Consider the following 26,212-nt stretch of genomic DNA (forward strand, 5'->3'; position numbering starts at 1 on the left):
CCACAGTCTCCCTCGTTTCCACTAACTGGGCCACACACACCCCACTTGACTGGCATCGGTTGAGCCCCCTTTTGAAAAAGAAAAAGATGCTTTGCATGAAGCACTGTCAAAAATACGCGTGCCTTTCCCATCCCCTGGCTGACCCAGGGGAAGAAAAGTCCTCTGAGAGCCATGACTTGTTCATCTTGGTTCTTTTAGAAACACAGCGAGGGGTCTCCAACCACAGTCTCCCTCGTTTCCACTAACTGGGCCACACACACCCCACTTGACTGACATCGGTTGAGCCCCCTTTTGAAAAAGAAAAAGATGCTTTGCATGAAGCACTCTCAAAAATACGCGTGCCTTTCCCGTCCCCTGGCTGACCCAGGGGAAGAAACGTCCTCTGAGAGCCATGACTTGTTCATCTTGGTTCTTTTAGAAACACAGCGAGGGGACTCCAACCACAGTCTCCCTCGTTTCCACTAACTGGGCCACACACACCCCACTTGACTGGCATCGGTTGAGCCCCCTTTTGAAAAAGAAAAAGATGCTTTGCATGAAGCACTGTCAAAAATACGCGTGCCTTTCCCGTCCCCTGGCTGACCCAGGGGAAGAAAAGTCCTCTGAGTGCCATGACTTGTTCATCTTGGTTCTTTTAGAAACACAGCGAGGGGACTCCAACCACAGTCTCCCTCGTTTCCACTAACTGGGCCACACACACCCCACTTGACTGGCATCGGTTGAGCCCCCTTTTGAAAAAGAAAAAGATGCTTTGCATGAAGCACTCTCAAAAATACGCGTGCCTTTCCCGTCCCCTGGCTGACCCAGGGGAAGAAAAGTCCTCTGAGAGCCATGACTTGTTCATCTTGGTTCTTTTAGAAACACAGCGAGGGGACTCCAACCACAGTCTCCCTCGTTTCCACTAACTGGGCCACACACACCCCACTTGACTGGCATCGGTTGAGCCCCCTTTTGAAAAAGAAAAAGATGCTTTGCATGAAGCACTCTCAAAAATACGCGTGCCTTTCCCGTCCCCTGGCTGACCCAGGGGAAGAAAAGTCCTCTGAGAGCCATGACTTGTTCATCTTAGTTCTTTTAGAAACACAGCGAGGGTACTCCAACCAAAGTCTTCCTCGTTTCCACTAACTGGGCCACACACACCCCACTTGACTGGCATCGGTTGAGCCCCCTTTTGAAAAAGAAAAAGATGCTTTGCATGAAGCACTCTCAAAAATACGCGTGCCTTTCCCGTCCCCTGGCTGACCCAGGGGAAGAAAAGTCCTCTGAGATCCATGACTTGTTCATCTTGGTTCTTTTAGAAACACAGCGAGGGGACTCCAACCACAGTCTCCCTCGTTTCCACTAACTGGGCCACACACACCCCACTTGACTGGCATCGGTTGAGCCCCCTTTTGAAAAAGAAAAAGATGCTTTGCATGAAGCACTCTCAAAAATACGCGTGCCTTTCCCGTCCCCTGGCTGACCCAGGGGAAGAAAAGTCCTCTGAGAGCCATGACTTGTTCATCTTGGTTCTTTTAGAAACACAGCGAGGGGACTCCAACCACAGTCTCCCTCGTTTCCACTAACTGGGCCACACACACCCCACTTGACTGGCATCGGTTGAGCCCCCTTTTGAAAAAGAAAAAGATGCTTTGCATGAAGCACTCTCAAAAATACGCGTGCCTTTCCCGTCCCCTGGCTGACCCAGGGGAAGAAAAGTCCTCTGAGAGCCATGACTTGTTCATCTTGGTTCTTTTAGAAACACAGCGAGGGGACTCCAACCACAGTCTCCCTCGTTTCCACTAACTGGGCCACACACACCCCACTTGACTGGCATCGGTTGAGCCCCCTTTTGAAAAAGAAAAAGATGCTTTGCATGAAGCACTCTCAAAAATACGCGTGCCTTTCCCGTCCCCTGGCTGACCCAGGGGAAGAAAAGTCCTCTGAGAGCCATGACTTGTTCATCTTGGTTCTTTTAGAAACACAGCGAGGGGACTCCAACCACAGTCTCCCTCGTTTCCACTAACTGGGCCACACACACCCCACTTGACTGGCATCGGTTGAGCCCCCTTTTGAAAAAGAAAAAGATGCTTTGCATGAAGCACTCTCAAAAATACGCGTGCCTTTCCCGTCCCCTGGCTGACCCAGGGGAAGAAAAGTCCTCTGAGAGCCATGACTTGTTCATCTTGGTTCTTTTAAAAACACAGCGAGGGGACTCCAACCACAGTCTCCCTCGTTTCCACTAACTGGGCCACACACACCCCACTTGACTGGCATCGGTTGAGCCCCCTTTTGAAAAAGAAAAAGATGCTTTGCATGAAGCACTCTCAAAAATACGCGTGCCTTTCCCGTCCCCTGGCTGACCCAGGGGAAGAAAAGTCCTCTGAGAGCCATGACTTGTTCATCTTGGTTCTTTTAGAAACACAGCGAGGGGACTCCAACCACAGTCTCCCTCGTTTCCACTAACTGGGCCACACACACCCCACTTGACTGGCATCGGTTGAGCCCCCTTTTGAAAAAGAAAAAGATGCTTTGCATGAAGCACTCTCAAAAATACGCGTGCCTTTCCCGTCCCCTGGCTGACCCAGGGGAAGAAAAGTCCTCTGAGAGCCATGACTTGTTCATCTTGGTTCTTTTAGAAACACAGCGAGGGGTGTTACGAGGGGGACCCGGGGAAGCGTGCCAAGATCGGGAATGGACAGCTTCCGCCGGTCAAGGTCCACTGTGCGGTGTAAGGGACCGCTGCTATGGTGGGTGAAGAGTGAGCGGGTTGCTGCTAGCGATCGTCTGGAATGTCACAGACGATCTATGTACACCGGTCTGCCCTAACCCGTGTGGGTTGTATGGCAGGGATCACACGGCTCGGTGTACCTGTTGCACGGGGAAGCACAGAGGTGCCCACGCACGTGTGCCAGTGGAAGTCACGAGAATATGGCACGAGGGTAGCACAGAGGTGCCCACGCACGTGTGCTTTCAATAACCAGGTGAGTCCAGTGGAGACTCGAGGAGCTCACCTGGGACAGGAACACGGCCTGTAGAAGGAGCTACTGCCGGAGCAGCAAGGCAGGGACACGGCCTGCAAACCAGGTGCTGCCTAAGCAGCAAGGGCCAAGCCCATAGAAGAAGATAATGCCTGAGCAGTGGCGTGGCAGCACGCTGCCAGACATCCAAACATAGAAGGACGGTCGCGCGCCGCCATGAAGGCAGGAGGAGCTTTTAAGGAGGTGTAGCTCCAGCCAAGGGCGGGCGCGAGGCGGAGATGACGGACTCGACCCAATCAGGATCCACGACATCCCAGCCTGGCCAGTCAGGATTCACCACGTCACCAGCCTTGTCATCAAGCCGTGTGACGTCAGTGGGCGAATCAGGATCCACCAAGCATAGCACATGCTCACCCTCCTGCCTCTGGGAAATAGAGGCGGGATCCTCGGTCTCACAATGTGTAGAGATAACGGGAGTCTCACTGCTTCCCTGAGCAGCAAATCTCTGCACATTGCGCAACCTCACAGACATTCGAGGCTGCTGAGCAGGAGGAGCTGCGGCAGGCAAGGAATGGGAGACCGCCTCATTTCTTGCAACAGGAGTACCACTAGGTGTCACCCTTGTGCTGCCTCTCTGAGGAGGTTTCTCCTGCACTCTGCGCAGTCTGGCAGACCTTCGGCGCTGCGGAGCAGGAGCGCTCGTGGCAGGCAAGGAGACTGTCTCATTCCTTGCCACAGGAGAGCCACGAGGTGTAACATTACCCCCCCGTCTAGGCCCCCCCCCCTGCCCGTGCTCGAAGGCCGCTATCAAACCCGGGGCGTGGATATGATCCTCCAATTCCCAGGATCTATGCTCCGGACCACGGCCGACCCACTCCACGAGGTAGTACCTCCTGCCCCGTATAACTTTTGTCTCCACAAGCTTCGCCACCTCAGAGTCGTCGGGCGGGGAGTCAGTTTGAGGCGTCAGGGACCCCGAGAACTTATTAAGTCGTACGGGTTTCAGGAGGGACACGTGAAAGGTGTTGGCTATAGCCCAGCGTGGAGGGAGCTGGAGTCGGTATGCCACCGGGTTCACCTGCTCTAGCACTTTAAACGGACCCAGGTACCTAGGGGCAAACTTGGCTGCCTGTACCCGTAGGTTAACATTCTTAGAGGACAGCCACACTAGGTCACCAGGGGCGAAGGATGGTGCAGGGCGGCGGTGCTCATCAGCCGTTGTCACCATCCGGTCTTTAGCCCTCTTAAGGGCCTCTTGGGTGTTATCCCAGATCTCCCGGGCCTCGGTCGCCCAATCCTCCACTCTAGGATCGGGTGACGTAATGGGCATCGGAACCGGGATTCTGGGATGTTTTCCGTTATTGAGCAGGAACGGAGTCTGACCAGAGGATTCATGGACCGAATTATTAATGGCAAATTCGGCCCAAGGAAGGAGGTTAGCTCAGTTGTCGTGGTGCGCGGAGATAAAATGGCGGAGGTAAGTTACCAAGGTCTGATTGGTCCTCTCTACCAGTCCATTGGTTTCGGGATGGTATGCGGAGGAGATGTTCAGCTCTATCTGCAGGAGCTTACAGAGCTCTCTCCAGAAGCGAGACGCGAACTGGGGACCCCGGTCGCTCACCACCTTGTCAGGCATGCCATGCAGCCTAAATACATGCCTAATGAATAAGGTGGCGAGAGCACGTGACGTCGGGAGTCGTGGGAGAGGCACCAAGTGGACCATTTTAGAGAAGTGATCCGTGATGACCCATACGACCTTGTGACCTGCTGACTTGGGCAGATCTCCCAGGAAGTCCATTCCCACCACTTCCCAGGGACGATCCGGCACTGGCAGTGGGTGAAGAAGACCTGCCGGTCTCTGCCGGGACGGCTTATTCCGTGCACACGACATACAGGCTCCCACATACTCCTGTATGTCCTGGGGTAGTCTCGGCCACCAATAGTGCCTAGTCACAAGGTCTCTGGTCCTTTTGACCCCAAAGTGACCCCCGACCTTGGAGGCATGGGCCCACGATAGCACCTCATTCCGTAGTTCAGGGGGAACGAGGGTCTTGCCAGGTGGCACCTGGTCCAAAGAAGTGGGAGTGACCATCCTCAAGCTGTCCGGGGGTAGTATAAGACGAGGCTCCTCCTCGTCCTCCTCCAACACAACCATACAACGTGACAAGGCATCGGCCCGTACGTTCTTCTCACCGGCCAGGTGGCGGATAATAAAGCGGAACCGGGAGAAGAACAAGGACCAACGGGCCTGCCTTGGGTTCAGGCGTTGTGCTGTCTGGAGGTATGTGAGATTTTTATGGTCGGAAAATACTTCAAATGGATGCTTCGCACCCTCCAGGAGATGCCGCCATTCCTGGAATGCTAGTTTCATCGCCAGTAACTCCCTATCCCCTATGGAGTAGTTCCTCTCGGCCGGAGAAAAGGTCTTGGAGAAAAAGAAACAAGGATGCTTCCTTCCTCGTTCGTCTTTCTGGTACAGGACTGCACCAGCACCGACCGAAGAGGCGTCTACCTCTAGTAGAAAAGGTTTGGAGATGTCTGGACGATGAAGGATGGGAGCTCTGGAGAAGTAAGTTTTGAGAGTGTGAAATGCCTCTACCGTTTCCCGTGTCCATGCTTTGGGATTAGCGCCCTTGCGGGTAAGGGCAATGATGGGTGCTGCCACCGTCGAGAAGTTGGGAATGAACTGGCGATAATAATTGATAAACCCCAAGAATCGCTGGATCGCTTTCAGCGAGCGGGGCTCAGGCCATTTCATCACTGTCTCCAACTTCCCCGGATCCATTGCTAACCCCTGACTGGACACGATATACCCCAGGAACGGCAAGGATTCACGTTCAAAAACGCACTTTTCTAGCTTAGCATATAACGAATGAGTGCGGAGCCTCTTAAGTACTCGGATGACATCCCTCCGATGGGTGGCAAGATCGGGGGAGAAGATAAGGATATCATCCAGGTATGCAACCACGGAAAGATACAAATCCCGGAAAACATCATTCACAAAATCTTGAAATACGGCGGGGGCATTGCAGAGTCCGAAGGGCATTACGAGATACTCGTAGTGACCGTCCCTGGTGTTGAAGGCGGTCTTCCACTCATCGCCCTCTCGGACTCGCACTAGATTATACGCCCCGCGTAGATCCAGCTTCGTGAAGATCTTTGCCCCGCGGAATCGATCAAATAACTCCGTAATGAGGGGCAAAGGGTATTTGTTTTTGATCGTGATTGCATTTAATCCCCTGTAATCGATACAGGGGCGTAGATCCCCTTCCTTCTTTTGCACGAAGAAGAACCCCGCACCGGCCGGTGAAATAGACTTGCGAATGAACCCTTTTGCCAGGCTGTCCTGAATATATTTGGACATAGCCTCCGTCTCTGGAGCAGAGAGGGGATACACTCTGCCCCTAGGGGGCTCGGAGCCTGGCTTCAGGTCTATTCGGCAATCGTATGGCCGGTGGGGAGGAAGGGTATCTGCGGCCCTCTTGGAGAAGACGTCCCTGTAGGCCTCATAAGGTGTCGGTAAACCTGGCTCCCCTGTATTCCCTGAGGACCCAACCGACCTAATGGTAGCGGGTGGTTCGGTAGTCACGAGGTGCTCCCTACAGGATCCTGCCCATGATGAGATCTCCCCTGTTTCCCAGTTGAGTATAGGATCATGCTGTCTCAACCAGGGGAGGCCCAGTAGGATCTCATCCGTCCCCCCTGGAAGCACCAGGAAGGACACCTGCTCATGGTGTCCTGGTGGTACTTCCATCCTGAGAGGGATGGTGATCTGGGTGATGGGATCGACTAGTAGGGACCCGTTGACTACCCGAACCCTGAGTGGCTTGGGTAAGAGAACCAGGGGAACTGAGTATCGGGTTGCCAGGGAGGTCGAAATGAAATTGCCATCAGCGCCTGAGTCCAGGCAGGCCAGAGCAGAGAAGAGAGTAGTGCCAAACTGCAACTGGGCGCTGATAGTCAACCTAGAGGGAGAAGCAGCGTCTAGTAACCCCCCTCTGATGGAAACTAGACGCTGTCTTTTCCCGACGGTTTGGGACATCGGGTAGCTATGTGTCCCCTCTGCCCACAGGAAAAGCAGATGACACCAGACCGAGAACCTGGGGTAGAGGAGACCGCTTTGGACACCTCCATTGACTCCACGGAGTCGCCTACAGAGCTGGCTGGGAGACCTGTCTGGTGGAATACGGGAGCCAGACGCTTTTTAGGCCGTGAGGACGTGGGTGCTGAAGAGACCTCGAGCCTCCGCTCCGCCTGGCGGATGTCTATGCGAGAGGCAACCACAATCAAGGACTCTAAAGTAGCAGGCACCTCACGCGTGGCCAGTGCGTCTTTGACGAACCCTGCCAGGTCCTCCCAGAACACAGGGACAAGGACCTTATCGGGCCAGTCCAGCTCTGCGGCAAGTGTCCTAAAGTGTACGGCAAAGTCCCCGACTGAAGCGGACCCTTGCCGAAGTCGTAGGAGGCGCAGCGCAGAGTCGTGGGTGACTTGAGGCCCGAGGAACACCATTCTCATGGCCCCAAGATAAGATGCTAAGTTATTCACCACCCGATCTCCGCGCTCCCACAACGGCGTGGACCACTTCAGCGCTCTCCCTGTGAGCAGGGACTGGACGAAGGCTACCTTCGCCTTCTCGGTAGCGTAAAGAGTCGCGGACAGCTCTAAGTAGGTGGTAACTTGGTTTATAAACCCACGGCACTCGGAGCTGTCCCCGCTAAAGCGCTCTGGAAGCGCAAGGCGAGGAGACCTTCCACCCAATAGCACAGCCTGGGTAGCCGCCTGGGTGGCGACTGTCGTCAGAGCAGTCTTGTCGGAGGAAGACTGCTCCACTGCTGCCAAACGTGATTCCAACTGCTGCACATAACGCAGCAACTGCTGCTGCTCTTCAGCCATAGCCAGACCTTTGGCGCGACCGTAATGTTACGAGGGGGACCCGGGGAAGCGTGCCAAGATCGGGAATGGACAGCTTCCGCCGGTCAAGGTCCACTGTGCGGTGTAAGGGACCGCTGCTATGGTGGGTGAAGAGTGAGCGGGTTGCTGCTAGCGATCGTCTGGAATGTCACAGACGATCTATGTACACCGGTCTGCCCTAACCCGTGTGGGTTGTATGGCAGGGATCACACGGCTCGGTGTACCTGTTGCACGGGGAAGCACAGAGGTGCCCACGCACGTGTGCCAGTGGAAGTCACGAGAATATGGCACGAGGGTAGCACAGAGGTGCCCACGCACGTGTGCTTTCAATAACCAGGTGAGTCCAGTGGAGACTCGAGGAGCTCACCTGGGACAGGAACACGGCCTGTAGAAGGAGCTACTGCCGGAGCAGCAAGGCAGGGACACGGCCTGCAAACCAGGTGCTGCCTAAGCAGCAAGGGCCAAGCCCATAGAAGAAGATAATGCCTGAGCAGTGGCGTGGCAGCACGCTGCCAGACATCCAAACATAGAAGGACGGTCGCGCGCCGCCATGATGGCAGGAGGAGCTTTTAAGGAGGTGTAGCTCCAGCCAAGGGCGGGCGCGAGGCGGAGATGACGGACTTGACCCAATCAGGATCCACGACATCCCAGCCTGGCCAGTCAGGATTCACCACGTCACCAGCCTTGTCATCAAGCCGTGTGACGTCAGTGGGCAAATCAGGATCCACCAAGCATAGCACATGCTCACCCTCCTGCCTCTGGGAAATAGAGGTGGGATCCTCGGTCTCACAATGTGTAGAGATAACGGGAGTCTCACTGCTTCCCTGAGCAGCAAATCTCTGCACATTGCGCAACCTCACAGACCTTCGAGGCTGCTGAGCAGGAGGAGCTGTGGCAGGCAAGGAATGGGAGACCGCCTCATTTCTTGCAACAGGAGTACCACTAGGTGTCACCCTTGTGCTGCCTCTCTGAGGAGGTTTCTCCTGCACTCTGCGCAGTCTGGCAGACCTTCGGCGCTGCGGAGCAGGAGCGCTCGTGGCAGGCAAGGAGACTGTCTCATTCCTTGCCACAGGAGAGCCACGAGGTGTAACAGAGGGGACTCCAACCACAGTCTCTCTCGTTGCCACTAATTGGGCCACACACACCCCACTTGACTGGCATCAATTGACCCAATTTTCAAGATGAAAAAGATGCTTTGCATGAAGCACTCTCAAAAATACGCGTGCCTTTCCCGTCCCCTGGCTGACCCAGGGGAAGAAAAGTCCTCTGAGAGCCATGACTTGTTCATCTTGGTTCTTTTAGAAACACAGCGAGGGGACTCCAACCACAGTCTCCCTCGTTTCCACTAACTGGGCCACACACACCCCACTTGACTGGCATCGGTTGAGCCCCCTTTTGAAAAAGAAAAAGATGCTTTGCATGAAGCACTCTCAAAAATACGCGTGCCTTTCCCGTCCCCTGGCTGACCCAGGGGAAGAAAAGTCCTCTGAGAGCCATGACTTGTTCATCTTGGTTCTTTTAGAAACACAGCGAGGGGACTCCAACCACAGTCTCTCTCGTTGCCACTAATTGGGCCACACACACCCCACTTGACTGGCATCAATTGACCCAATTTTCAAGATGAAAAAGATGCTTTGCATGAAGCACTCTCAAAAATACGTGTGCCTTTCCCGTCCCCTGGCTGACCCAGGGGAAGAAAAGTCCTCTGAGAGCCATGTCCACATTGTCAGTGGACAGACACGTGTGCTTATCTGCCAGCAGACCCCCAGCAGCACTGAAGACAGGTTCCGAGAGAACGCTGGCTGCAGGACACGACAAGATCCCCAAGGCGTACGTGGCGAGCTCAGGCAATTTATCAAGATTGGAAGCCTAAAATGAGCAGGGCTCAAGTTGCACAATAATGGAATCGATGTTTCCTTGCATATACTCATATATCTGTGTGTCCTCCTCTTTTTCCTTGTCCAGCTGTTTTGTTTTCGCATGAGTATATGTCCTTGTCACTTTCTCATGTGTTTGTGTTGTGTTGTGAGTTGTTTGTCACCTTTTGGACACCTTTGAGGGTGTTTTCTAGGTGTTTTTATGTGTTTGTGATTGCCTGCCATTGTTTCCTATGCAGTTCGAGTTCGGTTCGTCGAACGTTCGACGAGCCGAACTCGAACGGGACCTCCGTTCGGCGAACCGACCTCGAGCCGATCCGGGACCGGTTCGCTCATCTCTAGTGCTGACATCATATGGACAGTGTGGCAGCCAATTAATAAGCTCAGCAGCTCTGCCAGTGTAGATAAACCACCCTCTTCAGAGCCGCTAAGCTCACAGATTAGCTTCCAACGTGACAACAGCATTAAAGTTAAAGCCAGTCATCAGGAGAAATGGCGGAGACTTGCTGGTGGCAAGTATAGAACGGTTTATTGTTTTATATGAGACTGCAGCCCGGGGGAAGCAGTGTAATTGAAAGGGAACAACCCCCTTCACCTCAAAGCTTGTTTTTACTTTCTTGACCAGACTAAGTCTTACAATTCTGACCAGCGACACTTTTAACCTATGAGGTTATAGCTCTGGAACACTTCAACAGATCCCAGTGATTCTGAGATTGTTTTTTTTAAGACAGATTGTACTTCAATGTTAGTCATAAATTTTGGTCAGTATGATTTATGAAAAATTGACAAAAAATGTGAAAATTTTGCGATTTTCAAACTTTAATATTTATGCCCTTAAACTACATAGGTATACCACACAAAATAGATAATACATAACAGTTACCACATGTCTACTTTACATCATTTTTGAAACATTATTTTTTTGTGAAGAAGTTAGAAAGATTAAAGGTTTATCGACAATTTTTCAGTTTAACAACAAAGTTACCAAAATGTTTTTTTTAGGGACCACATCACATTTGAAGTGACTTTCACAGGCCTATGTAGCAGAAAAACCAAAAAGTAACATCATTTTAAAAGCTGCACCCCTCAAAGTGCTCAAAACCACATTTAAGAAGTTTACTAATTCTTTAGGTGCTCCACAAGAATTAAAGGAATGTAGGAGAAAAAAAAAATAACATTTTTATTTTTCCCAAAAATGTTGCTTTAGCCCCACATTTTTCATTTTCACAAGGGTAACAGGAGAAAATGTGCAATTTCTCCTGAGTACACAATACCACATATGTGGCGGTGGAAAACTACTGTTTGGTCGCACGGCGAGCCTCGGATGTGAAGGAACATCATTTGGCTTTTGGAGCGCAAAAATTGACTGGAATAAATAGTGGATGCCATGATGTGCCTAAACAGTGGAAACCCCAACAAAAGTGACCTCATTTTGGAAATTTAACCCCTCAAGGGTGCATCACAGAGTTTTATAACATTGTTCTGTGAAAATGCAAAAAGTTAATTTTTCCCACAAAAATGTTGCTTTTGCCCTAAGTGTTTCGCTTGTGTAATTTCTCCAGAGTACATTGATACCCCACATTTGGTGTAAAACTACTGTTTGGCGCATAGCAGGGCTCAAAAGGGAAGGAGCACTATTTGACTTTTGAAATGCAAAATTGGCTAAAATAGATAGCGGATGCTATGTAAATAGGAGAGAGTCTAGTCCACTGGGCGTTGCATCGCCCCATCCGCGTTTGCATGCTTTCCGTTGGTGTGCGCCCCCGTTGGTGTGATACCATGGATTTACATGAGCGACGTCATTTACATCAGCGCCTGTAGATCCCACAAGTGCGCGCTTGCCATTCGCGCAACCTTCATATCCAGGTGTTTACTTACCGGCTTTAGATGCACTCTGCGCATGGTCAGAACCGCAAGAGCCTTCTGTTCATGCGCAGTGTGCTTGTGAAGCCGGTAAGTAAATATCCGGATATGAAGTCTGCATGAACAGCAAGCGCGCATTTGTGGGATTTCCAGGAGCTGACGGTGATGTCGCTCCTGTAAATCCATGGTCTCACACCCACAGGGGCGTGATACTACGGAAAGCTCCTGGAGATCCCTTGTGTGCGCGCTTGCAGTTCGCGCAGCCTTCATATACAGGTGTTTACTTGCCGGCTTCACAAGCGAACGTCGCTCATGTAAATCCATGGTATCAGGCCCACAGGGGGTGATACCACAGAAAGCATGCAAACACCCACGGGGCGATGCAATGCCCAGGGGACTAGACCCTCTCCTATTTACATAGGGAACATGTAAGTTATAAAATGTTTATTTTATAAAATCATATTAGACAATATTACAACACAAGGATGGGTAGGAAGGGGTTTCTAGGCCACACAACACCCTGCATGTAGGTTAGAACGCACATGGGACCTGACAGGTTCCCTTTAAGTCCATTAGCTCCATAAAATTATGGATAATTAAAGAGTTTGTACTTTGTGATGTAATTTCTTGTGGCCACATTGAATAGATGCATATACTCATCACATTGAGTTTGTCAACTGACAATGTTGTCTTTGTCATAGCATCCTGAGAATTAGCTATTTATTACCATATATTATTGTGAGTTTTGTTTCACTATTTTATCTTCTTGCAGATATCACTTGATAGAGCAAGGGAGCAGATCCTCAGTAGCCAGGAAGCATACAGAAGAAAACTGCTAGAAGCTGAGAAAATAAAGCAGGATGTTTCTGCCGCTGAAATAGGGAATGGTCACTTACAAGAAGAAAAGAAAACCCCATCAGCCCAGAAGAGGAAAAGTGCAAAAAGTGGGAAAAAAAAATAACTCGGCCAAATTCTTCATCTCTTTTAGTTGTTTCCTGGTTATCACCGATATATACTGTTAACATAGATTGTAACTGTTGGTAACTGTAAAAACAAAAATTTACAGCAATATAACCATTTAATATATACAACATAAAAGTTTTCTTTACAAAGTTTTTATTTCTTATATATATAAACATAAGGGGTCTTGAGCTTGACAGTCATGAGTACTGTAAAGCACACAAAATCTCTACGGCTCTGAACTTAAGAACTGTAAGAAGGTTTTGTGCTGTCCTATGGTGCCTCGGCAGCGGACTGTACTACAGAGATATTGTACTGTAGAGCCATAGGAACTCTGTGTTCCATCTTATGGTGCCTTCATTCCACACCATAATATGGAGGTATTTCTCTGCATAAAATCAGATTAAAAAATGTATATATCAACAGTACTGTGCAAAACTTTAGGCAGGTGTGGAGAAGATACTGCAAAGTAAGAATGTATTCAGAAATGTTAATAGTTTATTTTTAACAATTAACAAAATGCAAATTGAATGAATAAAAGAGTAATCTACATCAAATTAATTTTTGGTGTGACCACTATTTATGAGAGAGCAATAAAATGCTCGGGTGCTCATTCCTCATATCAAGCACTTTGGACTACTAGGGTGTTCTGCTCGAGGAATGAGTATAATGGAAGTCTATCGTAAGCTCGAGGTCTGGGGGCAGTAAAATTGCTGAAATTGATGGAAAAGTGCTCAAATAGAATGGGAACAGCATGGGAAGATGCCTGGGCACATCTCTATCTCCCAGGTCGCTGTTGGTAACAATATTGTAACAGTATTACAATTTGCGGACTGACAAAGATAACATGAATTTTACAGGAAAAAATATGAGGAAACATATAATGATTTGAATATAAGGCAAATTTAATGAGAGAGAAAAACCGCCTCCTCCAGCCCTTAGGCTATGTTCACACATAGCATTTTTGCAGTTTCTCATTGCTTTCAATGGTGGAAAAAATGCTGCAAAAATGCTGAAAAAATTAACATGCTCCTTCTTTCAAAAATGCAGCAGTTTTACATTTCAATCAGGAAAGAAAGGAATCGTGTGCATGAGATTTCTGAAATTCCTTTCCCATTTTTAAGGAGTGGTATAACTAAACTGGCGAAGCCTCTGCAATATGTGCAAGTCCTATCAAAAATTAAAAGAACGGATTGCAATACACATAGAGGATGGCCTTAGAAAACACTTTTTCCCCATTTGGAAGGAATGGGACTAAAGTGTATGCACTATGTTCAAGGGTTTTGAAAAATTAGAAGGAGATACTCCAATGCACCGTGGAACACATGTAGAGTAGGGCCTCATAAAACATTTAAAATTAGGAGTGGGACTTCTGTGGCCAACAATAAGAGTCCCGGATTCAAGACCATTATTCACGGTACAACTTGCATAACAAGGACATTCAGGCATCCGACTCCAATTTTTGCTCCAGCTAAGGCGGTCCACAGTTCCTCCTATGCCACCTCAGGGCATCAGGCAGCCCCAAGCCTTCAATCAAATAGATTGAAGCAGGGGTTTCAAAACATTTTTTTACCTCCTTGGGTGCCTTTACCAATGAAAATTCATGAACCATGTGTAAGGCTCAAAGGGCGAGCAATCGGTAAGTGGATCCACTGGACTAAAGACACTAATCACTAACCTGGAGTGAATTTGAATGGCAACCAAGTCTTCACTAAAGCCGCTGCAGGTGCAGCTAGGCTAAAACGCTGGTAGGTAGCCAACAAGCGCAGACCCAGGGGATCATGGTGCCCCGGCAGCTGGCGTCATGGGAATAAATACCAATAGTCTCTGATAATAGGAGCAGGAGGAGCATCCCAGAACCGGGATGTGAACTGGACACCTCTGTCGAACACAACATTATGTGGTAGACCATGCAGCTGAAAGATGTGCTGAATGAGTCCATGGCTATATGCTGTGTACATAAAGGACCTGAATAGCGCATATGTCTTCACATTCTACTTAGCCGAATGGAAATACAGGACAAAATCAAAGCAGGAGAAGAATAATTACCACCGGGTTTGCCACAGATTCAGCCACTGAGCCGACTGCAGATAGGCCATATTCTTCTGGTCAGTGAAGATGATGACTGGATGCACTGCTCTCTCCAAAAGCCAGAAGGTACTGACACTCCTTCAATGCCATCTTGATCGCTAACAGTTCTCAGTCGCCGATCAGGTAGTTGCGCTCTGAAGGAGAAAAGGCCCTAAAAAAGAAAACGAAGGTTACTGTCCTTCCAGCAGCTGTCTTCTGTATAAGAACTGCTCCGGCACCAGAGGAAGAAGTATCTACTTCTAAGAAAAACTGTCTACTAATCTCCAGTCTATGCAGCGCCAGAGCTGAAGAAAAGGCCTGCTTTAGAGTGACGACTGCACTTTTCGTTTCTAGAGTCCACTCCTTAGGATTCACCCCATTGGGGATCAAGGCTGAGGTGATGAGAATTGTGGAATGAACTCATGATAATAATTGATGAAACCGAGGAACCACTGTATCACATTCAATCCATCAGGCTGTGGCCTCTTCAGCACTGCCGATACATTGTCTGGGTCCATCCACAAACCCGTATCCGAAATTATGTAGCCTAGGAAAGGCAAGGAATACTGGTCAAAAATGCACTTCTCGAACTTGGCGTAGAAGTGTTATCCCTAATCTCTGTAGCACCTGGTGAACATTCCTCCTGTGTGTAGGTAGATCAGGGGAGAAGACCAAGATATTGTCCAGGTACACCATGACACAAGAGTAGAGAAGAGTGGAGCAGGTCCCGGAATATTTCGTTGCCAAATTCTTTGAAGACTGCTGGAGCATTGCTGAGTCTGAAAGGCATCACCCAATACTCATAATGGCCGTCACGGGTATTGAAACTCATCTTCCATTCATCTCCAGACTGTATCCAGACCAGTTTGTTTGCACCACGGAGACCGAGTTTGGAAAAAATCCTGGAACCTCTGAGCCAGTCGAACAATTCCGGTATGTGCGGCAGCAAATATTTGTTCTTGACCATAATATGATTGAGTCCTCTATGGTTAATACATGGCCGAAGAGATTCCTCCTTTTTCTTTACAAAGAAGAATCCAGCTCCAGCTGATGAGGAAGAGTTTTTGAAACGTTTTGCCAGATTTTCCTTAATGTACTTGGACAAAGCTTGGCTCTCAGCCTGAGACAGAGAGTAAATACAACCGTGGGGAGGAGCAGACCCGGGGAGATGGTCAATAGGACAGTCGTATGATCTTAGCCTCTTTCTTGTGAAAGGCATCCGCATAGGCACAGTAAGCGGATGGCAGACCCGGAAGATTAGATGGTCTCATAGGTAGCCGAGCAAGTTGTATGGAAATGAGTCAGCTTTCGTGGCAAGAGTGACCCCACCTGAAAACATCTCCAGTCCAGAACTGGTTCATGCTTCCGAAGCCATAGCAGGCCTAGTAACAGTGGATGTAACATTCTGGTAATACGCGGAAGGTGATTTTTGTCCTTAGGCAGCATTCACACACGAAGGTCTCTGCCTCTTCCCTTATGCTATAAGCTTGCCAATCGCCTCTGCAGGATGCACTCATTGATGCCTTCTGCCCTGCATCTGTTGTTGCACATCGTCGCAAGCACCATCAGCAACATTGTCCAATTCTTTGTACCAGGGCAGCGTACAGATGTCCCTACCTCAGGTCGTGGAACAAAACGCAAATACTCAGCCATCCACACATCCACAGGTCTAAACACTAAGTGGGAAATTTCAGACTGCTTGACCTATAAATATTGCATTTAAGCTTCTGGATACTGAGGCTTTCTGCAACCTCTTGGCAGTGGCTGTCTCTCAGTACTCGATCCCCAGCCGCCACTATTTTGCCGTACCCATCTTACACCAGCACGCCACCCATGCCCTCACCAACGCAGTTACTAAGAAGGTCCACTTAACAACCAACACGTGTACAAATATTTGTGGCCAGGATTGCTACATTTACCTAAGGCCACACTGGGTGAACCTTGTAGAGACCGGTTCAGAATCAGACCCTGGGACAGCACATTTGCTACCAACACAGAGGATTCCGGGCCCCAGATCCATCAGGGTTTCCCCCACCTCCTACACCAGTTGCTGCAGTTGTTGGGTTAATATAACAACAGCAAGGAATATAAGGCAATGATCACTGTCTTGATGCCTCTACTACACTATCTATTCTCCAGCAACTCTCTCACTAACTACAGCTAAGAGAGGTATTATTTCTAAAAGTAGAATAGATTTAGCAGCAGTAAGGCTAAAATCCCTGCCTATATGCCTTTTTTTATGTTATTCCTTCTCCACCAGCTATCTTTACACTAATTGCAGCTATGAGCGGTATTATTAGAATATAGTATATATTTGAATTACTCCTGAAAAAGACTTTTTGGTTAACATACCAGCAGCAAGGTCTGTAAGGGTAGAATCCCTGCCTACATGCTTCTAATACACTAAAGCGGGCTTTACAAGCTACGATATTGCTAGCAATTGCTAGCAATATCATACGCAAAAGCACCTGCCCCCGTCGTGCATGCGATTTCGTGTGATCGCTGCCGCAGCGAACATTATCGCTACGGCAGCATCACATGCACTTACCTGGTTGGCGGCGTCTCTGTGACTGCCGAACAATCCCTCCCTCAAGGGGGAGGGACGTTCGGCATCACAGCAACGTCACCGCAACGTAACTAAGCAGCCGCCCAATGAAAGCGGAGGGGCGGAGATGAGCAAGACATAACATCCTGCCCACCTTCTTCCTTTCGCATTGCGGCCGGCGGCAGGTAAGTAGACGTTCCTCGCTCCTGCGGTGTCACACACAGCGATGTGTGCTGCCGCAGGAGCGACGAACCACATCGATAATCAACCATTACCGATTTTTGGTTTTGGGACGACCTCTCCATGGTGAACAATTTTCACCATTTTTGAGGTTGCTTAAGGTTGCTGGTAAGTATCACACGCTGCGATATCGTTAATGACGCCGGAAGTGCGTCACTAACAACGTGACCCCGACGATAAAACATTAACGATATCAAAGCGTGTAAAAGACCCCTTATCTCTTCTCCTTCAACTTTCCCTACAATAAATGCAGCACAGCGGAATTATTAGAGAACATATATAATAGATTTTTTTCATTGCAGAAACAAAAACTGTAAGGCTAGAGTAACTCTAATACACTATCCCTTCTCCTGCAGGAGCCTTTACTACCCTGATTCCTGGTGCAGTGCGCAGAGCAGGGCGTCAATGGGTCTCATATAGACCTGTTGATGAGATACGGCCAGCCAATCACAGTAATGCCAGTTGCCAACATGGCTAAGGCCATACTGTAGTTGTGAGTTAGGGAATCGAGTATAGCGCCCGAGTACCCGAATAATTGATTAAGTCGTGAAAGTCTTGAGCACTAGGATGCTTGATTGAGTACACTCGAATCCCAAGAGTGACCTCAGGTGAAGTAATTGAATTCAATGTCGGGTTACTGGATTAGGCTATGTGAACATGTTCAATATTTGGGTACAGACATTTCTTCACCATATTTGGATCTCCTGAATCAGGCTCGGGAGGCCCATGGTTATTTGGCCCCCTTGCCTAAAAATATCAGCCCACAGCCACCCCAGAATTGTCGTATACATTAGATGCACAAATTCCAGCGAATACCCTGCTTATCCTGATTACCCTGATGTGGTGGCAATGTGCACACGTTCAGTATTTGCTTGCAGATATTTTTGCACCAAATCTGCATCTCCTCGCAAACAAATGCACCAATACCACATGCATTTTGATACAGTTTTGGTGTGTTTTTTTGACAACAGCTACAGATTTGGTGCAGAAATATCTGCAACCAAATACTCAATGCATGCACATTGCCTAATCTGGTAATCCAGCATTGAGTTCAATTACTTTACCTTAGGTGAGGTCACTGAGTTCAGTGAGTTCACCTCAGGTCAGTTTACCTGAGGTCACAGCTGAGGTACTGTGGGAACTAACAGCTGTGATCTCAGGTGAACTCAGTGACATCACTTCTCATAGCTACAGCTCCTTCAGTGTGTCCCTGATGCTGCAGTGTGCGGTCACATTTTCCAATGTGACCATGCACTGTGACCTCAAGATGTAGCAGAGCCAAGATTGCCGTGCAACCTCGTTTGGATTACGTCGGACCTGAAGGGGTGCTTTGAGGGTTAATAAATTGGAGAAAGAGAATTTTTTTTAAATAAAATAATTTTTCTCTGTGTTTATTTCTTTTGATTTACAGGGTTAGCATTGAATGGGTCTCATAGACCCTTACCAAATACTAACCCAGGGCTTGATGACAGCTGTATTTTTGCTACAGGGCAATCAGGATGTGCCGGGTAAAGCGCTAGAATTGGCACATCTAATGGATGCAACAATTCTGGGGCAGCTGCGGGCTGCTATATTTAGGCTGGGGAGTTCAAAAACCAAGGGTATCCCCAGCCTGAGCATACCAGGCCCCATGTCCACTTTATCTTGGCTGGGTAACAAGATTGGAGAGGACCTCACAACATTTTTTTATATCATTTATGTAAATAAAAATAAAAACAATGGATGGGGTCACTCATATTTTGATACACAGCCAAGATAACCCACAGAGATGGGGGCTGCAGCCTGTAGCTGTCTGGTTAATATCTATGCTTGGTATCAAAATACAGGGGACCCTGCGCCATTTTTTCCAATTATTTCTTTCTTTTTACACTATACTCCGGCTCCCAGACAGCTAGTTTGAGGGTAACCAATCACAGACACTGGGAACAGAGGGTGGGCCATGGAAGCAGGACTGCAACCAACCACAGACACTGCCACAGAAGGTCGGCGGGGGAAGCAATGCATATTCATGAACTTTAAATATCAGACCAGGAAGCAGTGTGACAGCGAAAGGAAACTTGGTAAGGGTATGATTCCACTTGTGTATGACTTGTGCGAGTCTCACATCGGTATCACCCAGCACGGCGCACAATCTCCTGACAGGAGTGGATCGGCTGTATGTACTTCCATGCAGCTGAGGCGCTCCTGTCAGGAGAGTGTGCGCCGTGCCGGGTGATACTGATGCGAGACTCACACGACTCAGACGCAAGTGGTATGATACCCTGAGTGTAATGTCTCCTGCTTTAATGACCACACGGCATTTTTTTCCCACCGTGTCTCCTAATCACAGTAATGCCAGTAGCAAATATGGCTACGGCATTACTGTAATTGTTAAGCAATCACAGAATATTTAGTGGCTGAATATTGGGAGCCAAAAATGCGGGTGAGGGGACTCAAAACTCACAAGGTGACTGCCAAAAAGCTCATCAAGTAACAGATATTGCGAATAACTTAATAATCATATGAGTAATGAATAGTGCCGAGCATATTTTATCATCACTAATAGATACATAGATTGATTTATATTTATACATATTTGTATTTATAATACTTTATGTTCAATTCAGGGTAGTTAATTCCTAAAGGGGGCTTTAAAGTTTACACGCAACGACCTATCTAACGATATGTCGTCGGGGTAACGGATTTCGTGACGCACATCTAGCGTCGTTAGCAACATCGTTGCGTGTAACAGCTACGAGCGAGTGTTAACGATCAAAAATACTCACCTAATCGTTGATCGTTGACACGTCGTTCATTTTCAAAATCTCGTTGGTCGTTGTGGACGTATGTTGTTTGTCGTTCCTGAGGCAACACACATCGCTACGTGTGGCACCCCGGGAACGACGAACAACAGCTTATCTGCGTCGTCCGGCAGGTTGGTGGGCATGTCGTTAATGCGGCTGGTCTCCGCCCCTCCGCTTCTATTGGTCGGCCGCTGTGTGATGTCGCTTTGACGGTGCACGAACCGCCCCCTTAGAAAAGAGGCTGTTCGCCGGCCACAGCAATGTCACTTTGAAGGTAAGTACGTGTGACGGGTGTTAGCGATATTTTGCGCCATGGGCAACAATTTGCCCGTGACATACAAATACCGGGGGTGGGTGCTTTCATGAGCGACATCGCTAGCAATGTCGCTGCGTGTAAAGCGCACTTTAGTGTATGTGATAAGGTATACAGACAAGTTAGTTAGTTTCGCCTGGATTGTGTTGTTTACAAGGACAGAAAAGAGAAAACTCGCTGTTTCCTCATTACAAACATGCTTACTTGTCAAATGTCCTAAGAGTTACCATACTTCTGTTTAGTAAATCTACTCCTCCAGGGCTCTAACACTAGCTTTCAAAAACTATATGATTTCTGTGATACTTGGGGGCAAAATATCTATGCTGTATGTGTCAAAGTGCTGCCTCCTTCTGGTGGTGATATGAATCACAGCTCCTCACGGGATTTGCTATCATGTCAGTATAAAGTATTGCTTTGTTTGGTGAGACTCTTCAACCAATCTGAAGAAAATGTAATGATGAACCATTCACCCTAAAAGAAGAATGACCTGCAGCATCCGAGAACCATGTAAACAGACGTTGTGTTCTTGTTCTGTACATTGTAAACCTCCAGGACCTGCAGAACCTGGTAACTGCTGATCATTGCCGGATGCCTTGTGTTGGACTTCCACCATTTTGATAATGAAAGGTCCTAAAAATTTTTGTGTGGGGTAACCCCTTAAGTGATTTTCTAAGATTTTTTACATTTGCCTAGATAACAGAGAAATTCATTAAGGCCCTGTTCACATCAAATTTTTAACCTATGTAGTAATTTATGAACGTATTGGCACCATTGAAATTGTTCCAGTAAATCAATTATTTCTCTCCAAAAATTATTGCAATTACACTTTTTTTTTATACAAAATGCTTAATTTTCTGGAACAATTTCAAGGGTGCCAACACTTTCGGCCATGACTGTATATGCTGGGAAAAGCTTCTAAAAATGAATGTGTAGTCTCCAACATTGGCATCTGTGACCCATATATTATAACGATATGAACTTATAGGGATTTTCTGAGCCAGGGCACTGTATAATGGAAATTCCTAACACTATGTAATACACATGCTGATAGGATTCTGCTTTGCTTGCCAGTATGAGCAGCACTCATGTGACATTTATATGCAGTTTGCATACTTGTGGTCACGTGCTAACTACCATCCCTTCCTTTTACTTTCAATGAAAGATTAAAATATTGAGAGAAGCATGAAGACAAGCCAGTTCACACCTGATTGCAAGTATGCAAACCAAATATGAGAGGTCACGTCACAAATGCTCAAAGCGGCAATCAGAGTCGAATCTTGACAGTGTGTATATTAGGAGTCTGCCTGACAGTAGTTAAACAAAGGTACCCCGAAACACGCATTGGGGTGGGCGCCACACTTTTCTATTTGCCCTTCAGAGGTATTTTGTTACAATCTGATTCACATTACAATTTTCAGCATTATATGAGTGTGTCAGCGTATATAACTTATACCAGGTTCATAACATTGTGTGATTCATTAAGGGCAGATGCCCACGATCAGGATTCGCTGTGTCCTGGAGGCGGCAGACCTGATCTGCGGGGGTGCGACTCTCCTCCGTAGAAAAAAAACAGCTGCCCGTGCCCATGATCAGACGCTGTGGTCTCTCGCTTATGATCTCCCTAAAGAGAATGCTTACGACTCCGCAGTAAAGAATTGACATGCTTGCAGCTCGGAAAGCTGTACCACAGGTCAGTTTACGCTACGGGCTGAACACGCAGAGTGGGCATGGGATTTCTAGAAATCCCATCCATGGTGTTTGTACTGTACATCGCACCGCTTTGGACGCAGTGAAAACACACTGCATCTAAAATACTGCAAACATGATCGTGGGCACGCACTCTAACTGTTTCTATTGGTTATCGTGCATTCAAGTGTACCTGATTCACACAGCCATTGAGAGACATATTGGTATATGCATTATCAATAAGCACATTTACTTGTACTGAATATATAATTTTTGATGACTGATTGATATTTATTAGTAGCACTTAAACATATACTATTGTGACCTACGTGTTCTGTGCTGTGTATCCCATTATTTGTGGACATCTGGTTGGTTCATTATATAGTAATTACTTCCAATCCGCATCCGTCGGTCCATTTGGATATGTTATTGATTTTAACATAACACAACTTTAATGTTTTAATGATATTGTCCATCTGTTCTTGCCACCACATACCCACCTTTGATTTTAATAAAGTTTTTTAATTTTCCACTGACTTCTTTGATTCTGGGACATCATTATTCAGTGTTCTTTAAATTTGTTTTCTAATTCTCTGAACGGTCTAGTATATATCCAGCAGATTTATGCATCTTAATTATTGCTTACCATGTGTATGTACATTACTATTCCCATTTATTCATTGATGCATAGTTTTTCACTTACTTCCTGCCAAAAATAAGCCCACTCCAAGAAAACCTCTTAAGCCATACATCATAATATTTTCAATCATTTTTACCCATATTATTTGTTTAGATTTCCGATAATAACCTCTAAATGCTGGATGCAGCTAATATTTTAGCACACCCATCATCCATAGTCTATACTAACATCCATGTAAGTGATACATCTTGAAAAACTTTTGAAAAGCTCATGGTGTGCCCCATTTAATGGATGGCTATGATGCGTACCATAAAGTAGCATCCAAATTCTTGTCTAATATTTTTGTCGTCACTATGATTTATGATTTGAAATGATATATTTTAGACACTATGCAATTATTAAAAGATCCCGCCAAATAAAATATACTGTAGCTTGCTAATGAACAGTAATCTCCACACTTTTCACACTTGTAATTGACTTCAGGTCCATCCCTGAATTAGTCATAATAATAGTAGTTGTGTTTTATATACATTGATCGATTTTCAATTGATTCCAACAAGGATAGTCCCAGTACACTTCAGTGGATGTTAACATTCCTGCCAGTACATCTTAATGTAATTTGCTGTAGATGCTGCATTAGCCAAATATGTAATGTACTTTACAAGTTTAGCCCTTAAATAAATATGGATTGTCTTCATTAAATGTCTGGCTTGAACACAATGCAATAGCTTCTTTATAAATAGATATTTACCGCAACTTTGCACAATGCTCAGCCTTCTGGCCATATGAGAAATAATACATTTAGTTAAGTGCATCCCTCGAGATCTCTCCACAATTAAATTATATCAAAGCACATCATATTTTAGAAACCAGTAGGACTAGTGACTGGCTGATTTCATGAATATGTGTAGTAACAAACTGTATATCATCTCAGATCGTTACTGCTCAAGATTACACTTTTATAAATGACCATACTCTAATACAATGCTGGAAAGCTGTAGAATTTTGTGCAGCACAATTATATATGTTTCCAAAGTTGTCCCTACCCTGTCATACTCAATGGTTTGCTCAATGGCCAAGTCTCACCATCATTAATTGACATCCACCTAAAACCTATAATATTGTTCAATTTACTTTTCATTTGTTCTTGAGCCAAAAAGAGCGGGGAGTCAGTTATCCCAACTCTAAAGCACAAATTCTTACAGATAATTTTTACAGATAATACTGTTCTTCATATTTTCAAAAGTTGAGAAATTTGCATGCCATAAAGGAAAATATAGAAATAAACCAAAAGTGGGAGGAGCCCACAAATGGTTAACAGCAGCTCATAGAAAACATTTATATAAAGGAGAAGGCATAAGCAAAGTTGCTGGTAATGCACAAAATTTAATAAAAGTATTCAAGGTGTATAAGAAGGTGTGTAAGAATAGTACAAAAAGAGAAGATGGGAATGGATGAAATTTATCTGGTACAAGCTACTGGTAAATAAGTGTTAATAAATAAAAACCATACAAATATGGCCCAGTCAATAGAAGGGAAGAGGGAGAAAAGTGCAAGGTTCTAAATAGCCAGTGGCAGTAAAAAAGTGAACACTAGAATGAAGAGTTCACGGTGCATGCAAAGTTGCAGATATGAAAGAACCATACGGACATTCAAAAATTTCCCACAATTTCCATAGTTGCAGAGGTACAGAGACATAAACCCCACATCAGGGTAACATTACCAGAGTTTGAGGGTGGAAATGGCCCCATTCCCATCCTCTCTTTTTGTACTACTCTTTTGTACTATGTCTTTTATTATTCTTTTCAACTGTGCACCTTGAATACTTTTAATAAATGTTGTGTATTACCAGCAACTTTGCTCATATTTTCAATAGTTGTCAAGTTCAGTTATGAAATCAGCCATTTCTTAATGATTTGACCTCCTGAATTTAAATCTGACATTGAACATTTTTAGTTGGCTCTTGTTGCTATGATATCAAAGATTTTACTGTTAGATAGAATTAATGCATATAAGTTTCAGTAGTTTGTAACATGATTATTTTTGTAAATATAAAGATACGGAATATTTTACATCAATTTTGCAATATATATTTTGAAAAACTTAGCAACAATTCAAATAACTAAAACCTTTCTAAACACTATTGCGAATTATAAACCGTTACAGAAATTACATTACAACATTTGGTCCTCATTCAGTAACAACTCTTTTTCGCTTATCTCTTGTACTCCTGCATCAGATAATTTCTTACAAATTCTCCCCACAGTAATTTGCAAGCATTGATGGATTCTATTTTCCTTTGTATCTTTTCTCCCATAGCCGCAATATCTTGGTGAAATCTCTCAACACGCTTGTCGCTCACTGCTCCGCAGTTTGGTGCTAAAAACTCTAGATGTGAATGTAAGAAATGAAACTGTTACAGCCAAGATACTTCTGTGTTTTTAAGAGATTTTCCACCATCTCTTCAGATATCTGCTCTTGAGTTTCCCCAAAAATTAGTTACCACTAATGCAATTGCGACCCATGCAGCCTTTTCCTTGCCCTGCAACACACAGAGAAACTCCTCTTTAAGAAGCATACGAATCTAAGGTCCAATAAAGACCTTTATCCTTTATCCTTGCTTCACTCAACCTTGGAAATTTATCCATGAGATACTTGAATGCTTTTGCATTTTTATCCATTGCCTTTACAAAGTTGTTCATTAGGCCCAACCTTTATATGCAAAGGTGGTAACAAAAACTTATGTGGGTCAACACGTAATGGACAAGTGAATGTTGGAGAAGCCATACTGTTTTATTCTAGTGACATTCTCTTGCACGACTATCCACTATCACAGAAAGCAGCAGTATTTTGTGTATTCACTCTGAAAACCAAGTACTGTAAGAGGGCAACCATCTTTAAGTCACCACAGGGGGCCACAAATGTTGGTCATTGTTCAGGCACCTCAACAGCTGTTTAATGTTCTCATAGGTCTTTCTCATGTGGACATGTGAACTGCATAACCAACTGAAATTGAAGGTTGCGCATCGCCATTATGCAGCAAGATAGATTTGACTGTGGAGACCTGTGTGTCTGAAACGGTGCCTTCCCCTCCTCCCATCAGTTCCCAAATGAAAACACGGACAGGCCTAGATGGGGTGAAAACAGGTCGGTCACAGTTTATTAATTTCATAGGTAGAGAAGGGCCTTAGGATTCCAGCCCATGACCGCCTTGTTTTACCTGGCTGGCCATGAAAATATGGCAGGAGCACATGCAACTTTTTTTTAAAAATACTTATTTAAATAATTTCAAAAAAATATTGGGCTTCTCTGAATTTTGATTGACAGCCAAGGCAAAGCCAAGCAGATGGGGGTGGCAGCC

At 46.4% G+C, this 26,212-nt stretch overlaps 1 protein-coding gene across 1 annotated transcript in view; it reads left to right on the forward strand.

Annotated features, from left to right (window-relative positions):
* The window catches only part of ADGB (androglobin), a 499,062-nt gene extending 486,011 nt beyond the window's left edge, over window positions 1-13,051 (forward strand). The window contains exon 35 of the mRNA XM_075339549.1: window positions 12,387-13,051. Within this exon, the coding sequence (XP_075195664.1) occupies window positions 12,387-12,575 (189 nt within the window). The 3' untranslated portion in view covers window positions 12,576-13,051. The remainder of the gene's footprint in view (window positions 1-12,386) is intronic.
* Window positions 13,052-26,212: the final 13,161 nt, after the last annotated feature.

This window comes from Anomaloglossus baeobatrachus, chromosome 3 (genome assembly GCF_048569485.1).
Source record: "Anomaloglossus baeobatrachus isolate aAnoBae1 chromosome 3, aAnoBae1.hap1, whole genome shotgun sequence".
Taxonomy (NCBI): Eukaryota; Metazoa; Chordata; class Amphibia; order Anura; family Aromobatidae; genus Anomaloglossus; species Anomaloglossus baeobatrachus.